The sequence below is a fragment of the Thrips palmi genome, unplaced genomic scaffold (genome assembly GCF_012932325.1).
Source record: "Thrips palmi isolate BJ-2018 unplaced genomic scaffold, TpBJ-2018v1 HiC_scaffold_18, whole genome shotgun sequence".
In the NCBI taxonomy this organism is placed as follows: Eukaryota; Metazoa; Arthropoda; class Insecta; order Thysanoptera; family Thripidae; genus Thrips; species Thrips palmi.
In genome coordinates, this window is record NW_023144627.1 from 12578196 (window position 1) to 12593034 (window position 14839).

Consider the following 14839-nt stretch of genomic DNA (forward strand, 5'->3'; position numbering starts at 1 on the left):
CAAAGACACGCCCAGCCGGACGACCACGACGGCGACGCTGCAACAACTTTTAATCTGTAATTCTCTCTCCGGGCTGCTCGCCTGCTCGTCGTGGCCCGTGCATCGTGCCCCGCCTTGCCCCGCCTTGCCCCGACTCCCCGCGTTCTTCCGCCTCCCCCTTCCACCGCTTGAAGCGCTTGAAGCGGCTTGCCGCGACACGGTTTGGCTGCGTTCGGCGACAGCTTTATAGAAATGCGGGTCGTTTCTGAGAAGCCCGGCGGGGCGACGGCTCGTCTGGCGCGTGCTCCGGGCGTGGCTGGCCGCGCCGTGCCGCGCCGTGCCGCGCCGTGACTGTGACGGCGACGTGACGACGTATCTTTCTGCTGCAGGTGCGCGGGGACCCAGACGGCTGCGGCCTGGACGTGTCCACGCAGCGCTACTCGCCCAGCTCGGAGCTGCGCGTCGACCTGCCCGCCGAGGACCTGCTCAACATCAAGAAGGGCTGGCTCATGAAGCAGGGCGCCAGCAAGGTGAGTTAGGTTGACGGTGGCCTCTGGAGGTTGACGGCGGCCTCTGGAGGTTGACGGCGGCCTCCGGAGGTTGACGGCGGCCTCCTCAATCCGTCCATCGGCAACCCTTTGAGCCCCGGGAGGGGGTCGTCGCGTGCTGCGGCACTGCTGCGGCACTGCTGCGCGCGTGTTGGGCTGGGCGTGGCGGCGTGGCTGGCTGCCGGGCCGGCGGACGGGACGGGCGGGGCCGCCTCTCTACTCCGTGCGATCGTGACATCCTTACTGTCGTTACGGAAATGAGTTTGCCAGCGCGCGCTGCCTCCGTCGTTGCCGTCTCGGCCCGTCCCGTCCCGCGTCCCTTGCCGCGTCCCGCTCGCCCCGCCCGTCCGTCGGCAGCGCAGGAGAGGAATCCTACTAACTGCAGGTTGTGTTGCAGGAATGGAATAAACACTGGTTCGTCTTGCGGGGGGCGGCGCTCATGTACTACCGCGACCCCACGTCGGAGGACAAGGGCCTCCTGGACGGAGTCATCGACCTGAGCGGCATCAGCAGCATCGCCGAGGTGCAGGTCGCCCGCAACTACGGCTTCCAGATGATGGTGAGCTTCGCGAGCTTGGCCGTTTTGCCAGTGCCTCTCTCGCACCGCGACGGCGCGGCCCGTGAGTGCGAGAGAGACGGAGTGAACAGACCCTGGCCCTGGGCCGATTGACTACAGCATCAATGTTGCGGCGTGTTTGTGTTTGTTTTCTGAGTGTTTTTGTTGTTGACCCAGACTTGGGACGAGCGGCGGTACGTGCTGTCGGCGGTCACCTCGGGCATCCGCGCCAACTGGATGGCGGCGGTGCGGCGCGCGGCGGGGCTGGGGCTGCCGGCCAGCCTGCCCACCAGCCTGCCCTCCAGCCTGCCCTCCAGCCTGCCGTCCAGCCTGCCCGCCACCCTGCCCGGCATGCCGTCCCAGGACATCACTCTCACCCTCGGGGAGAAACTGGAGCGCGAGCTGGACAGTGGCCACCAGTGAGTTGACCTCAGTCATCAGTCACCCCCTCCACCTCCACTGCGGTGCGCGGCCCAGCGCGCACAGGCGTGACCGGGTGGCACGGCGCCGCGACCAAGGCGGCGACCACGTGACGAAAGGCAAAGGGGCGAAAAGACCCTCGCCTGACCTCAATGTCGGACTTGTTGGAGGCGATGCCAGCCTGCCAGCCACCGCCGCGACGCCGTGCTCCGTCTAGCCATGGCCTAGCCTAGCCTCCCCCGCGAGCGGCGCCTCTCCTCGCCTCGCCTCGCCCTGCCGCGGTGCGGTGCGGTACCGCCACGCCGCCACGGCCCGGTGGGAACCTGAATAAATTGCCGTGCCGGCAGTTTGGCTAACCTGTCTGCGGCGGCAAAGGCGGCAGCGGCGGCAGCGGCGCGCTAAAAAGCGGTCGTGATTGAATGCAGTTTTTCGCCGCTTGGCGCCGCCACCGCGCTACCGAGTTGTATTTTTTTTTGCATGGTTAATTTTTTATTATTTGTTCTCCGTTATCACTTTCCGAGGCGAAGTAAGCCACCGGCGGCGCGGCCTAGCTGTCGCAACGGGACGACGGGGAGTGCCTGCCCGGCCTGCCCGGCCTGCCTGCCGAATACATAATAACAACAATAATGCCCTGCCGCGTATTGCGGGGCGGGGCGGGGCGGGGCGGGGCGGGGCGGAGCGCCACTTTAGTGGGACTTGCAGGTCATCGTTGGCCCGATCGGCAATCCCGATCGGGTTGGGTCATGACTCGCGTCGGTGTGCCCACATCCAATTACACAGTGTGCTTACCGGACGTCGCCGCCACGGCGCGCCATGGCCGTGTCGCCAGCGCGGCGCAGCGGCACGCACCGGGCCAGCACAGGCCCAGGCACCTCGAAACGGACCTGTAGACGAACGCAGAACGCCTGCAAAATGCTCTTGGCCTGACGAAACACGTGGGACGTCCCGTGTCGTTGCCAGGGGGACAGCGCGACGTCTGCCGCGCGAAAGAATAGACCGTGGTCCCGCCCTTTTCCCTCCGCGCGCCGCCGACTTCCGCGAGGGCTTCCCAATAGGGCGTAACGAGGGTACGAGAGTGCGTCGCGTCGCGTCCGCCGGAGTGGAACAGGCCAACAGGGCCACAGTGCAGACACACTCGGAATGACGTGGGCGACACTTTGAACGACAAGGGCCTGGCCTCCGTGTTGCAGTCGCAGTGTGGTGTGCGCGGAGCGGGAGCGCGGCCGCAGCAGTCCGCTGAGTCTGGGCCACGCCGGCCACGCCGGCCACGCGCGCGCCCGCGGCCTGCTCTTCTCCTCGGACGACGAGTACCGCACGGCGTCGTCGGAGAGCTGCGGCGGCTGCGGCACCCCGCCGGGCAGCACCCAGTCCGGGCGGGCCGTGGACCAGCACCGGGACAGCGGCAACGGCGACTGGGGCGAGACGGTGGCGCTGTCCTTGCCGCCGTCGCCGCCGCTCAACCGGACGCCCATCTCCAGGGTCAAGGAACGCGCCAGGTCAGAGTTCGCGTCATCGCGCGTCATCCGTCGCTCCTTCAACTCGGCTTTATTAACAGTGGCGTTTTGTTTTCGCAGGTCGCGCGTCTGCAAGCGCTCCAGGTCGTCGCCGCCGTCGTCCAGGAGGTCGACGCTGGAGTCGGTGCGGACGGAGGACGTGGTGCTGGCGTGCTGCGGGGAGATGCCCGAGTCCGACGGCGACGACCGGGTAAGTCGACAATGAGTGGTCGAAACGACGAGGTCGATCGTGATTGCAACGTCGCCTCGAGGTCGCTTCGATAGTATCGATACTCGAGCGCCCAGCGCCCACTGCACGCAGGAAGGCCTTCCGGCCGGCGCGGCCGTTCGGCGCGGCGAATCGTAAAGCCTTCCTTCCTTCCGTTTCGCAGCTGTCGGTGGACACGCCGCCCGAGCCCACGCCGTCATCGCCGGCCTCTCGCCTGGCCGTGTCGTCGTTGGTGTCGCTGCAGGAGACGGCGGAGCGCCAGAAGCGCGAGCTGGAGGACATGAAGGGCCAGCTGAAGCTCGAGGCGCTGCGGCTGCGGCAGCGCGAGGCGGAGAGCGGCGCCCTGGAGCGGCAGGTGCGCGTCGACGCCATTTTGAAATTTATTTTTTTGAAACTGAGACTCTGCTTTTCTGACGCCCCGCTCCTGTTCGCGCCCAGGTCAAGGAGCTGCTGTCGACGCTGGAGCGCACCGAGGAGCAGCTCAAGCAGCGCACCAGGGAGGCGGCCAAGGCGGCGGACCAGGCGGGCGAGCTGGACGCGCTCAAGGACCGGTACGCCGCGCTGCTGCGCGAGCACGAGGCCCTGCTCGAGGAGTGGCGCAGTCAGGACCGCAGCCAGGACTGGCGCGGCCTGTACCAGCAGGTCCAGGACAGGTGAGCTTGCAGCCAGCGTCAGCCGGCGTCAGCCCTGTGCCCTTATATAGAACAGGACGCGCCAACGCGCCAACCAGCGGCAACTCGCCGAACCAGTGGAGTGAACCAGCCGCCGGCGGGTTTCACGCTTCGGGCTTCGGCTGAGACCGTCGACGCGTCGTTTCGTCGCTTTGTCTCTTCGGGTATGAGTTCGAGTGCGACAGAGACAGAGCGATGAATCGGCTTGCTTGGAGCCCCTGGCAGGTAGGCCGGCCCGCCGCGCGCCTCGCCGTGCGGGTTGGCCTACCTCGGCGTTTGCAGGCGTCCGCGCGTCATGTCTTGCCTCGAAATCTTCGTTAAACCGGGTGCTGCACTGCGGTTGTCGAACATGAGTGTTATTCTTTTCTCTCCTCGCCAAGGTACCACCACGACAAGGACGTCTGGGAGCAGAGGCTGTCGCACTCGGAGAGCGACCTGCGCGCCACGGCCGAGCGCTGCGACACCCTGGTGGGCGACCTGGAGGCCACCAAGGCCACCGTGGACGAGCTGCGGCAGCGGCTGTCCACCGGCCTGGAGGAGAACGAGAGCCTGTACGCGCGCCTGCACGACCTGGAGGGCAGGAACACGGCGCTGGCGCTGTCCGTGACGGCGTCCGTGTCGGCGTCGCGCGAGCGCGGGCTGCGGGGCAGCACGTCGTGCAACTCGTGCCGCAGCATGGACTCGCTGTCCGACCTCACCAACATCGACCTGGACCTCCGCTTTGACGAGCTGGACAAGGAGAGGTGAGGCGCCGCGCTGCCGCGCTGCCGCGCCCCATGGGTCCATTGTTCTCGCGGTTCTGTACTAATGAGTCGGTGTTGTTGCACGTTGCAGGGTGGTGGAGGAGTTCGAGGAGCTGCGCGGCCGCTTCGAGAAGGCGGTGGCCGAGATCCGCGCCATGAAGCGCGAGCTGCGCGAGTCGCACGCCCTGTACGACGAGCTGGAGCTGGTGACGGTGGCGCTGCGGCAGGAAGTGCGCCGCCGCGAGGAGGCCGAGCGCGCGCAGACCAACCTGATGGCCGCGCGCGTCGAGGACCTCACGCTCAAGCTCACGGCCGCCGAGAAGCAGGTCCGCCTGCTCAAGCAGAAGCTCACCAAGGCCGAGTCGCTCAAGGTCCGCGAGAAGCGGCGCTCGCTGTCGCTCAAGGGCCGCGAGTCCTTCCAGATCTGCCGCGAGCTGGAGGACAAGCTGGCCGAGCTGGAGTGCAAGCTGGCGGCGCTGGAGGGGGACGGCGGCGCACCCACCGCGGCGCCTCGCGCCACCACCACGCCCGCCACGCCGTCGTCGCCGTCCTCGCCGTCGCCCACGCCGTCGCTGACCGGGTCCACCAAGAGCAGCCGCGGCGAGCGGCGGCGCGACCGCCAGGACAAGGACGAGAAGGACCGCGCGGCGCGGCTGCGGCGGAAGTCGCTGGACAGCGCCACCAGCTCCGAGCCCATGAAGGTCCTCATCCGACTGAGCGCGCTCGAGTCCAAGGTGGCCAACGCCGTGCGGCAGGCCGAGGCGGAGCGCGACGCGGGCAGGGGCGCCGTGCGCGTCAGCGTGGAGCGCGTTCAAGAGGAGGCCGCCGTGGACGCGCCGTCAGCGCGCCTGCTCACCCTGGAGGACGTGCTCGCTCGCTCGCGGGTCAAGATGCGCGAGTGCCTACGCCTGCTCGGCCGCGCCCCGCGGAGGCAACAAGGACAAGAGCAACAAGGACAACACGACGCCGCCGCCTCGCCGGCCCTGGAGCGCAGCCTGGCCGAACTGGACGCCGTGCTGCAGGAGGCGCCCGCGGACGCGGAGGGCGACGTGGTGGGCGCCGAGGTGCGCGCCGCCGTGCAGCGCATGGAGCGCCTGCTGCAGGCCAAGCTGCGCGACGTGGCGAGGCGACGCCAGGCCCTGCGGCAGGCAGGCCGGCTGGACAAGCGTGCCCGCCTGGAGCTGCTCGCCGAGAAGCTGGCCTACGAGGCGGTGCTGGTGGGCAGGCTGCAGCAGGCGTGCGCCGCGGACGACCGCCGCCAGGGCGCGCAACTGTGTGACCTGGACCGCTACATGACGGCGCTGGCCGCCAAGCTGGACGGCCTGGACGGCCACCACGAGGAAGCCGCCTCTGGCGTGCAGACGTCGCTGGACCACATGGCCAGGGTGCTGGCGCGGTTCCTCCAGCTGCAGGCGGGCTTGGCGGCGTCGCAGTGTCGCCGCGGACGCGCCAAGGCCTCGACGCTGCCCTCGGCGCTGCCGGCCGGCGCGCTCAACGACATGCTCGGCAGGAAGCAGGAGCTGGACGCGGCGGTGGCGCGTTTCCGGAGTGAAAAGCTCGGGCCGCTCGCCGCGCTGCTGGCCGAGGAGACGCTCCGCGTGGACAGCGACGCCGAGGACGCCGAGGACGGCGACGACGGACGGCCGAGGGAAGCCTTCCGGACGGCGCAGCGCATGGCGCAGGAGGCCGTCAACCACGAGCTGGTGCAGGCCGAGATCGCCCACGTGGCCTCCCGCTGCGCCGAGGCCTACGGCGCCGTGCTGGCCGCGGAGAAGGAGGCGGACCTGGGTGCCGGGCTGGCCGTGGTCACCGCGGCCTCGGCCGAGCGCGTGGGTCTGGAGCTGTGGGCCGACGCGGCGGAGCAGGCTGTGCGCGAGGCCATGGACGCGGCCACGGCGGAGCTCGCCGGCCTCTACGAACAGCGGCTGGCCGAGATGCGGCGCGACGGCACAGGCGGCAGGGCCTCGACGGAGGCCTCGGAACAGCAGGTGCGCAGGCTGCTGACGGAGTTCGCGGACGTGACGGCGCACAAGGCCCTGGTGGACGCGCGCATTGCGGTGCTCCGCGGCGAGGTGGCCGACGACAGCGGCCCGGCCCAGGACGACGACGAGGAGGCCGTGGACAAGGCGCTGGGCGCCGAGGCCGAGGTGCATGCCCTGCAGTCGCTGCTGGACAGCGACGCGTCGTCCGGCGCCGAGTTCGAGTACCTGTTCCACAAGTTCTGCAGCGAGTGCCGCGCCGCGCTGGGGCCGGGCCAGGGGGTGGGCCCCGTCCTCGGCGAGGGCATCAGGGAAGTGCCTGAGGAAGAGGGCTGCAGCGGCGAGGTGATGTGGGCGCTGTCGGACATCAAGGAGGAGCTCAACAGACTGCAGGACTGCATCCAGCTGGGCGACGACGGGCCCAAGAGCGGCGAGGCCAAGTCGGACCGCAGCATGGAGGGCTGCTGGAGTTGGAGTGACATCTGCGCCCAGTGCACGCAGCTCCGGCACCAGGTGGTGTCGCTGCAGAGCTGCGTGCTGCAGGGCCAGTCCTGCCAACGCTGCCAGCAGCTGCAGCAACAACTACACAGGTGCGCTGCCCGGCATGTCAGGACACTGTCAGGACACACCTCCTTTCCCTTCCCATGCAAGAGTCGCATTGCCGTGCTTTGAGTGGCTTCTAAATTTGACGCCCTGTGTCTGTGCTGTTTTCAGGCTCGAGTCTCTGCACGGTGAAGAACTACAGCAACTGCGACAGAGTCAGGAGAAGGAAATGGCAACACTAACTGGGGAGCTCGAAATGCAAAGACGGTCACTGGTATGCGATCCTTTTAATTTTGTCAGGTCTCATTCTGCATAAAAGTTCACATGTGACATTGATTTTACTGTTATTAATTTGTCCTGAAGGTTTGTCAACATGAAATGGAACAGGCTCAGTTGAAGGAACGTGCCAGAAAGCTGGAGAGGAGATTGGACACTTTAGATTCTGAATATTCTCTTCAAATGGACAACTTACATACAGCTTATCAGAAGACTTTGGCAGCTGGTTTGGAGAGAGATTTGGACTCAGGTGATAATATCCGGCAGCGTTATCAAGCAGAAATTGAACATCTTCGAGTAAGTGAATCATTCCTGTCACATCTTTTCTTTTACTCATTTTCCTGAAGTTTAATTTTGATTTGTTTGATCCACACAGGCATTGTGTGAGAAGGGGTTAGTAGCCATGGATAATTCTCATCGTCGTATAATTGCTGAACTCCAAGAGAAACATCGACAGGAAGCAGAACAGCTTCGCCTGGAGAAAGACCAAGCCCTGGCTGAAGAGACACAAGCAACATTAGCAGGTACATTTTTTATTATCTACTTACACATATTCCTTCTTGGACTGTGATACTAGACGACATGATTCAAAACAAGTTTATTTTGTAATGTAAACAATTTATTTTTATTAGCTTTGGATGCCATGCGCAAAGCCCATGAAATGGAGGTGCAAAAAGAAATAGCAAAATTCAAAGCAGAGTTTATAAAGAAAATGCAAGCCACTCATGATATTGGAGCTCTGCACAAAGAACATGAGTAAGTATAGTGAAGTCTGAAACCCAAGTGCAATGGAAAAATGACGTATTCATTCTAATTGTATTTTTTAAATTATTGTTCCAGAGCTGAAATGGAAGAAATCAAGCAAGAAATTTTATCTTTGTCTGAAAAGTATTCCATAAAGTGTCTTGAGTCTGCAGCATTAGAAGAACAGTTAGGTCTTGTCAGCAAACAACTTGCTCAAGCTCAACAGCACATTTTGGATTTAGATGCAAGGTACCGGTTTCCTCCCTATTTAATTTTTATGAATTTCCTGCTCTCCAGCAATAACACTTTAAATTATCGTTTTGTTTCAGAAACAAACAGCTTCGAGCTCATCTTGTATCAGAAGCTAGTGAAGATGGAAGGTCTAGTCCCCCGATTCAGCTCCTGAGAGAACACAATCTCGGCACTAGCTGCAACACAATCAGTGGCAATGGTGTTGGTAGTGCAAGTGGCAGCGGCAGTGGAAGCAGTACAGTTAGTGTGTCCAGTGTAAACCACAGTAGTGGCGGCAGCGTTGACAGCACGGTAAGTTAAAATAAGCTTTGTGTCAATTCTTAGTTTAGTAGTGGAGTTTGAACTGAGCACCCTCACACCTGCTTTAGAAGGGTTTATTATGTAGTGTTTTGTTGAGTTTCATTGAAAGGTAGCACTTGCTTTTCCCAAGAGAGGCTATAGGAAAAAAGGAGGTTTTGTATGACAAAGCATTTGTGCATGTTTATGTAATCAAGATGCATGTTCCCTCTATTTATTTTCATCTTTATTTTGGATTTTGCCCATTCTTTCGTTAAAGATAAGCTGCACTCCTCTCCCCATATATTCTCTGCTCCCCCTCTCCCCCTTCCAAAAAAAGAAAAAAAAAACATGGCTATATGAAAACTGGTACACCAAAGTAACAAAAGATTGCCTGCATTCTGGGGTAGTCCCTTTTACGTCCCTTTCCTCTCATTTAGTAGATTTTATTTCTTTCAATTTTTATTTTGGGGTGTGCTTAAATCCAGATTTAAAATGGCATAGTATTTGTTAATTATACTACTTTTGAAAATTATTGCTAAACACATCAGTGACATACAGTATATGCTTGTGTGATGCTTGTCTTTGGCGCGGCTGTGCTGTCGCTGTCCAGCATGGTAGCATTGGTAGCGTGGACTGCTGGTCCCACCATACACCACCTCAGAGCTCTGCATTGCCTGACCCTTGGGGCCTGGGCCTGCATACTAAAGGTAGGATGTCTATTGTGCATCATGTGTTTTGTAATTGCATCATATGTCACCTCTGCAAAAGATCCTAACATGACATAGCTCATGCTTCATTCATAATGTTACATAAACTACTAACTGTGCCATTACAAAATAATTTTGACTTAGTGCTAACTTATACATTATTTTCTGGATATTGTTTCTAATTTGAGAAGAGGAAAAATCTGACCATCATCTCTGTTTTGCATGTTGTTTTAAATTATCACTGCCTTTACTTTGCTTTTGCTTGATGAGTACGATGTGTGAGTAAGCGTGCTTTTGTCATATTGCATGAATGGAAAGTTCTGTACCGTATGGAAATTAACTATCATTTCCTTCTAGGTGGAGGTTCATTTTGCTTTGTTTAAATGCTGATCTTCCAGACAGAGCTCATTTTTACTTTGAGTCTTAAATATTACATTATGAATACAATAATTCTAAAACCACTTATCATTCTGTTAAATGAGTCTTTCTTTTTCTCCTTTTGCCAATGTGAAATAAAGGCTCCAACCAGGCTGTCAGTGGAAGCAGTGCAAGCAATGGACTACGAGCAGAATTTCTGGGCCTCCGAGCAAAGGGCAAACAGCGCACGGAACCGACAGTTCTCACTTCTGCAGGTAAAGCAGCCTTAAACTCCATTTTTTTAAAAATTTGCAGTTGTTGCTTCTTCTTGAGCTAATAAAATATTTTGGTGGACAGAACTGATGCGGTATTCAAGACGCCACTGCTCTTCTCTTCCTCCTCTTGGATCTTCTTTGCGATCATCATCTCCATCTTTATCGTCACTGTCCTCGCACTCATCCTCGCCCTGTCCACTCAGTGGGATGGTGGCTGAACGGAAGAAGATGTTTGAACAGTGACGCCCGGCCCGATGTGACACCTAGCTGTGGCGCTGTGGCCTGTTGCAGTAGACTTTTCATGAAACCGACATCTTGATCATTATTTGTGATTTTTGTTGATGACACCTTAGTTGTGCAACAACACAAGTGCGTCTTTTGTACTGGTTTGACAGCAGATGTTTGCTTTATTGTTTCAAGTTAAAAATTGACAACTGACTTTCTACCATCAGGATTTGAGGGGCTTACAATGTAGTGAACCGGGATGCCATCGTTATGTGTTCATTTGGTGTTTTACAGTTGCTACTGGACTATTCAAAAACAAAACATATTTTTATTAATACTGCAATGAAATAAGACTACATCTGGTCTCATTTTGAAATATCCAAATTACCTAATGCTTCTGTAGCAGGAATCTCTCTTTTTTTTTTACCTTTCCTTCTTGAGCTGAGTTACAGTAGCACATTATGTGAAACTATTCTTGTGTCTATGTAGCAAGGAGTTTTACTTGTTAAAGCTCACTAACCCGCTAAATTTATGCTTTGAACTGTTCTCCACTCTAGCTTATCATCTTGCTTTAGCGGATGATTGTTTCCTTGTCTGGGAAACATGCCTCATTGTTTGGTATATTTCTATTTTCTCTTCTCATGACGGAAGAGTTCTAATTTCCAAACAATGCATTGCTTTGTGAAGAGAGTAAATCTCTCGGCTCAGATCAACCAAAGTTGTGTAGAGCGGCCATTTTTAGTTTAGTGTAGTGTAGATGATTTGTTTGTGTGTGTGTGTGAGAGAGAGAGAGAGTCTTGCTTACCATCTTGTAGGATTACCCTTGATATTTTAACATAGCTGATGAACAAAATGTGTTGCGCATGAGTTAGACAAAGCTTTTTAAATCACAGTCCTTTCTTCTGGTCTGAATTCAATTTTACTCCTTATGCTGTGGCTGTGCTGTGCGACCCAAACATTTATGTTAAGATGCAATCATGTGAGCTTACGTAAACCATTTATTTAATTTTTGGTTTAATGACCAGCGGATGCAAACTATTAATGCTTCAGAGTTGTTTATGTGTAATGCTTAACGCCAAAAAATTGGGTTTGTTTTATTGTACGCATTTTATACTCAACCATAAATGTAATTTGCCCTATTTGGAATCTGCAAAAGCTTTGCTGTGCATTAACAATTTAGCAGGATGTGGCGTACTAGATTCAGGGAATACATTACGTTTGAGGGAATGTGAAATTATTCTTTTTTCCGTCCCTATCTGATAGTCTTGCTTTGCTGTCACATCACCTTTTTTGTGTGCTCAAGTAGTATATTTGACAAATATATTAACCATTTGTGACACATATGGTTACACATGAATGTTTTTGAGCATTGACTCAGGTAGTCCAATAGTTTAATATTATAACAATTGTTCAATTAAACATTAACCATTGACCCTCTGGGTGAGTGTGGTGTGGTGCAGAAATTTCAACTTAGAGGAATTTTGATTATTTGCAATAGTAGAGATGGAGTTTTCTTTTTGGATACCTTTGGATGTCTTTGAGTCTTCTGATTTTGACATTAACATACATTTTAAGTTTACTTCAGGGTAATTTATGGAACCAAACACAATGAGTCCTTACATAAGTTTTATGTTAGAAAATTCTAATGCTCAGTAATACTTTATGAATTCTATTAATAAGATATTGTACAGATTTTATTGTAAATATGTGTATGTTGTTGTTTTTTACCTTCTCTTTCATCCTTGTGAACATCTAATACATAACTGGTCATGTCATGATGATCCAAAGTGATAATTTCATATCTTTATTGAATATTTGTATTGTTGTCTTTGATGTTAGTGTTTGGCATCCTGTTATACATACAGATGCAGTGAACAAAATTCTCAAGATTTTTTTATGCAGGTTTAAGTGTTGATTTGTGATTTAAATTATGTTGTGTAGTGCCTTGTTGGCTTTGAAAAAAGAGACGGATATTACAATATTGTTTACATCATGAAAGAGAAATTTTTAATTGTAATTTCCCCGCTTCCAGAATACACATAAGGGCCGAAATGGTTCTTGAAAGTGTATCAAGTGTCAGAAGGGAGTGCGCCAGCACGACATTCTCTAATGTGAGTTTTTTTCCCCAAACGTCGAAAAACCATGATGTGAGCCCTAGCTTCTTTTCGGCGAAAATGGTCGACCACCTCCGATTTGTTAGAAACTCAAATGTAACGTTGCTATGGGTCTAACAAACAGATGCCCGATGCCCAATGGCCTTTGACACATTCAATTTGGTGTGAAAATGACTTTTCCCGTGACGCCAGTTGAGTGCTGGTGCGGCGAAGGGGCTATGGACGATGGGTTGCCTACCCATTCGGGGCATGCCTTTCGCATGAAGGTTGATTGGGAATAATAAACAAAAACTTATTTGAGCAACAGCCATCTGCATATATTATTTTGAAATCTCGAGAATAATGTACAGTACAGTGTGGTACCTCCAAGATTGTTTAGTGTAGAGGGAAATTACACAATCTATAGAACACAGTCTCACTCTCCCTCGGTCTCAGAAATCACATGTACACAAATAGATTAAAACGGACACAGCGCGTACATGCATACATGCCAATTAGTCATCTTCACTAAAGCTGGTGTGCAAACATACTATCACAAACTCGCACACAATCACGCATGGATTAAACAAAATAAGAAGATTTATTGGGATCTTGTAGAGGAACAGGCCAAATCACATACAATGGAGAAAAATGTTTTGTCTCTACATATCCCAAATTATCACATATGAAATTCACAGCAATGCTGCATTATATACAGTCATGGGTTAACATCTTAAAAATAGTTGCTAAGTTACACTTTAAAAATATTGATAACTGGGACCAGGATCATGTCTTGATGACACTGACACTCCAAGCTGTCGACAACTTGAGTTCTCCAGCCATGCCTCACCATTGGTTGTGTATGCACATGACTATTGGTCCGCGGTTTCAACTCTGCTTTCTTTCTGATTTGTAAGTGGTTTTCTTTTCTAATAAATCTGGATTTAATATACAAACACTAAAATAATTTTTGTTCCAACAATCAGGCACCATCTTTAGATCACAATCACACTATATCCAATCACATGAACCAGCCACACAAACTGAACAAAACAGAATACTTATCTTTTTAAAAATCTAAGTGGGATGCTTAGCAAAAAGCACTACTTTGGAGGACTGTAAAATCACATGAAAATCTTCACAGTCCTGCAAAAAATTTGTCAGCTACAAGTTGCACAAAGACTAAGGCAGCTACGGCAAGAGAAGAAATTTAAAAAGTTGATATGATACAATCTTTAAATCAAGCAGCTTCCCTATAAACACAACACTAAAGCAGCCACTAACAAACTGTCTTAACTGAAAGGAAGAGACATAAATGGCTTTCCAAAGGCCAAACTGGTACCTTTCTTAAATGAAAGAATGCTGAGATCAGATAAACCAGCAAATTAAGGGAATTTCTCTAGGTATTGGTTTTGGTACTTAGACTTCAATGCATAACTAATCTGGATTAGGCACAGTACTGCTTCATCTTTCTGACAAAATGTTTTGCTGCTTCAAATTTATTTTAACTAAAAATATACAAATATTTTGGTACAAAAATACTATCTACGAAGTATTTACATTCATGGGAAATGTGAATGCACAGACTGAAAGACTAGAATGGGTTACGGAGGCCAGAGTCTCTCGGCTCCTTCGCCTCGCACGGCTGTAGCTTGACCAGGGAAGCAATGTTGCTTTAAGTACAGGGCAGGGGGCCTCTTTTCTCACTTGTTTGGTTCCCTAACAATTATCATTTTGTTTTACAGAATTCAACAGATTCAGCACAAGCTTCACAGTAAAAAAATAAAATAGCTGCTTCACTTTTCTAGTTTTTGCATACTGAATTATGACTACCCTTAATGCTTGAAGCTAATGATAAAACTATCAATCATTATTCAATTTCCAATTTTAAAATTAATACTTGACATGGAAAGTGGCAAATATACAGGACACTTTTAATCTTGTCACACCAAAACAAAAAACGATTTTAAATTTAAATTAGCAACAAACATTGACCGAATAATTTTGAAGCTTGGACTTGAAGCAAGCCAGTTGGGTATTGTCCACCCTGCAATCAAAAGCAAATCTAAATGGAAAATAACTTGAAAATTTACGATAATACACAAGTTAAAGAAGGAAAATTTTGTTCTATGAAGGTAGTATCTAAAACTACTCTAATACACATATATTGAGATGTTTACATTTTAAAAGAAATAAGATGGAATCTTATGTTGGTTGCACTTGAACAAAAATTTGCACAAAATTTCAATGTGACCCATTTACTGCAAGCTCCAGTAGTAAAATTTTACAAAAGACACATCAAAAAGAAGAAAAAGAAGATAGGAAACCAAGCAGGGTGACAGAACACAAGCGATGCTTTTACAATCAAACAAACCTGAGAACGACAAAATTAAACAGGGGGAATTCCTAGTGCTACTAGAATGCTACACTTGGACAGGAGTGCGCTTTACAAATACATACAAAGTCTACA

The 14839-nt window shown here is 52.9% G+C and overlaps 1 protein-coding gene across 1 annotated transcript in view; it reads left to right on the forward strand.

Annotated features, from left to right (window-relative positions):
* Positions 1-12274, forward strand: part of LOC117645422 (protein outspread) — a 71585-nt gene extending 59311 nt beyond the window's left edge. The window contains exons 9-26 of the mRNA XM_034385616.1: positions 369-509; positions 925-1086; positions 1261-1502; positions 2694-2999; positions 3078-3207; positions 3389-3580; positions 3664-3878; positions 4277-4639; positions 4731-7208; positions 7333-7435; positions 7525-7734; positions 7814-7961; positions 8070-8193; positions 8278-8430; positions 8511-8724; positions 9323-9419; positions 9938-10051; positions 10134-12274. Of these exons, the coding sequence (XP_034241507.1) occupies positions 369-509; positions 925-1086; positions 1261-1502; positions 2694-2999; positions 3078-3207; positions 3389-3580; positions 3664-3878; positions 4277-4639; positions 4731-7208; positions 7333-7435; positions 7525-7734; positions 7814-7961; positions 8070-8193; positions 8278-8430; positions 8511-8724; positions 9323-9419; positions 9938-10051; positions 10134-10294 (5553 nt within the window). The 3' untranslated portion in view covers positions 10295-12274. The remainder of the gene's footprint in view (positions 1-368; positions 510-924; positions 1087-1260; positions 1503-2693; positions 3000-3077; positions 3208-3388; positions 3581-3663; positions 3879-4276; positions 4640-4730; positions 7209-7332; positions 7436-7524; positions 7735-7813; positions 7962-8069; positions 8194-8277; positions 8431-8510; positions 8725-9322; positions 9420-9937; positions 10052-10133) is intronic.
* Positions 12275-14839: the final 2565 nt, after the last annotated feature.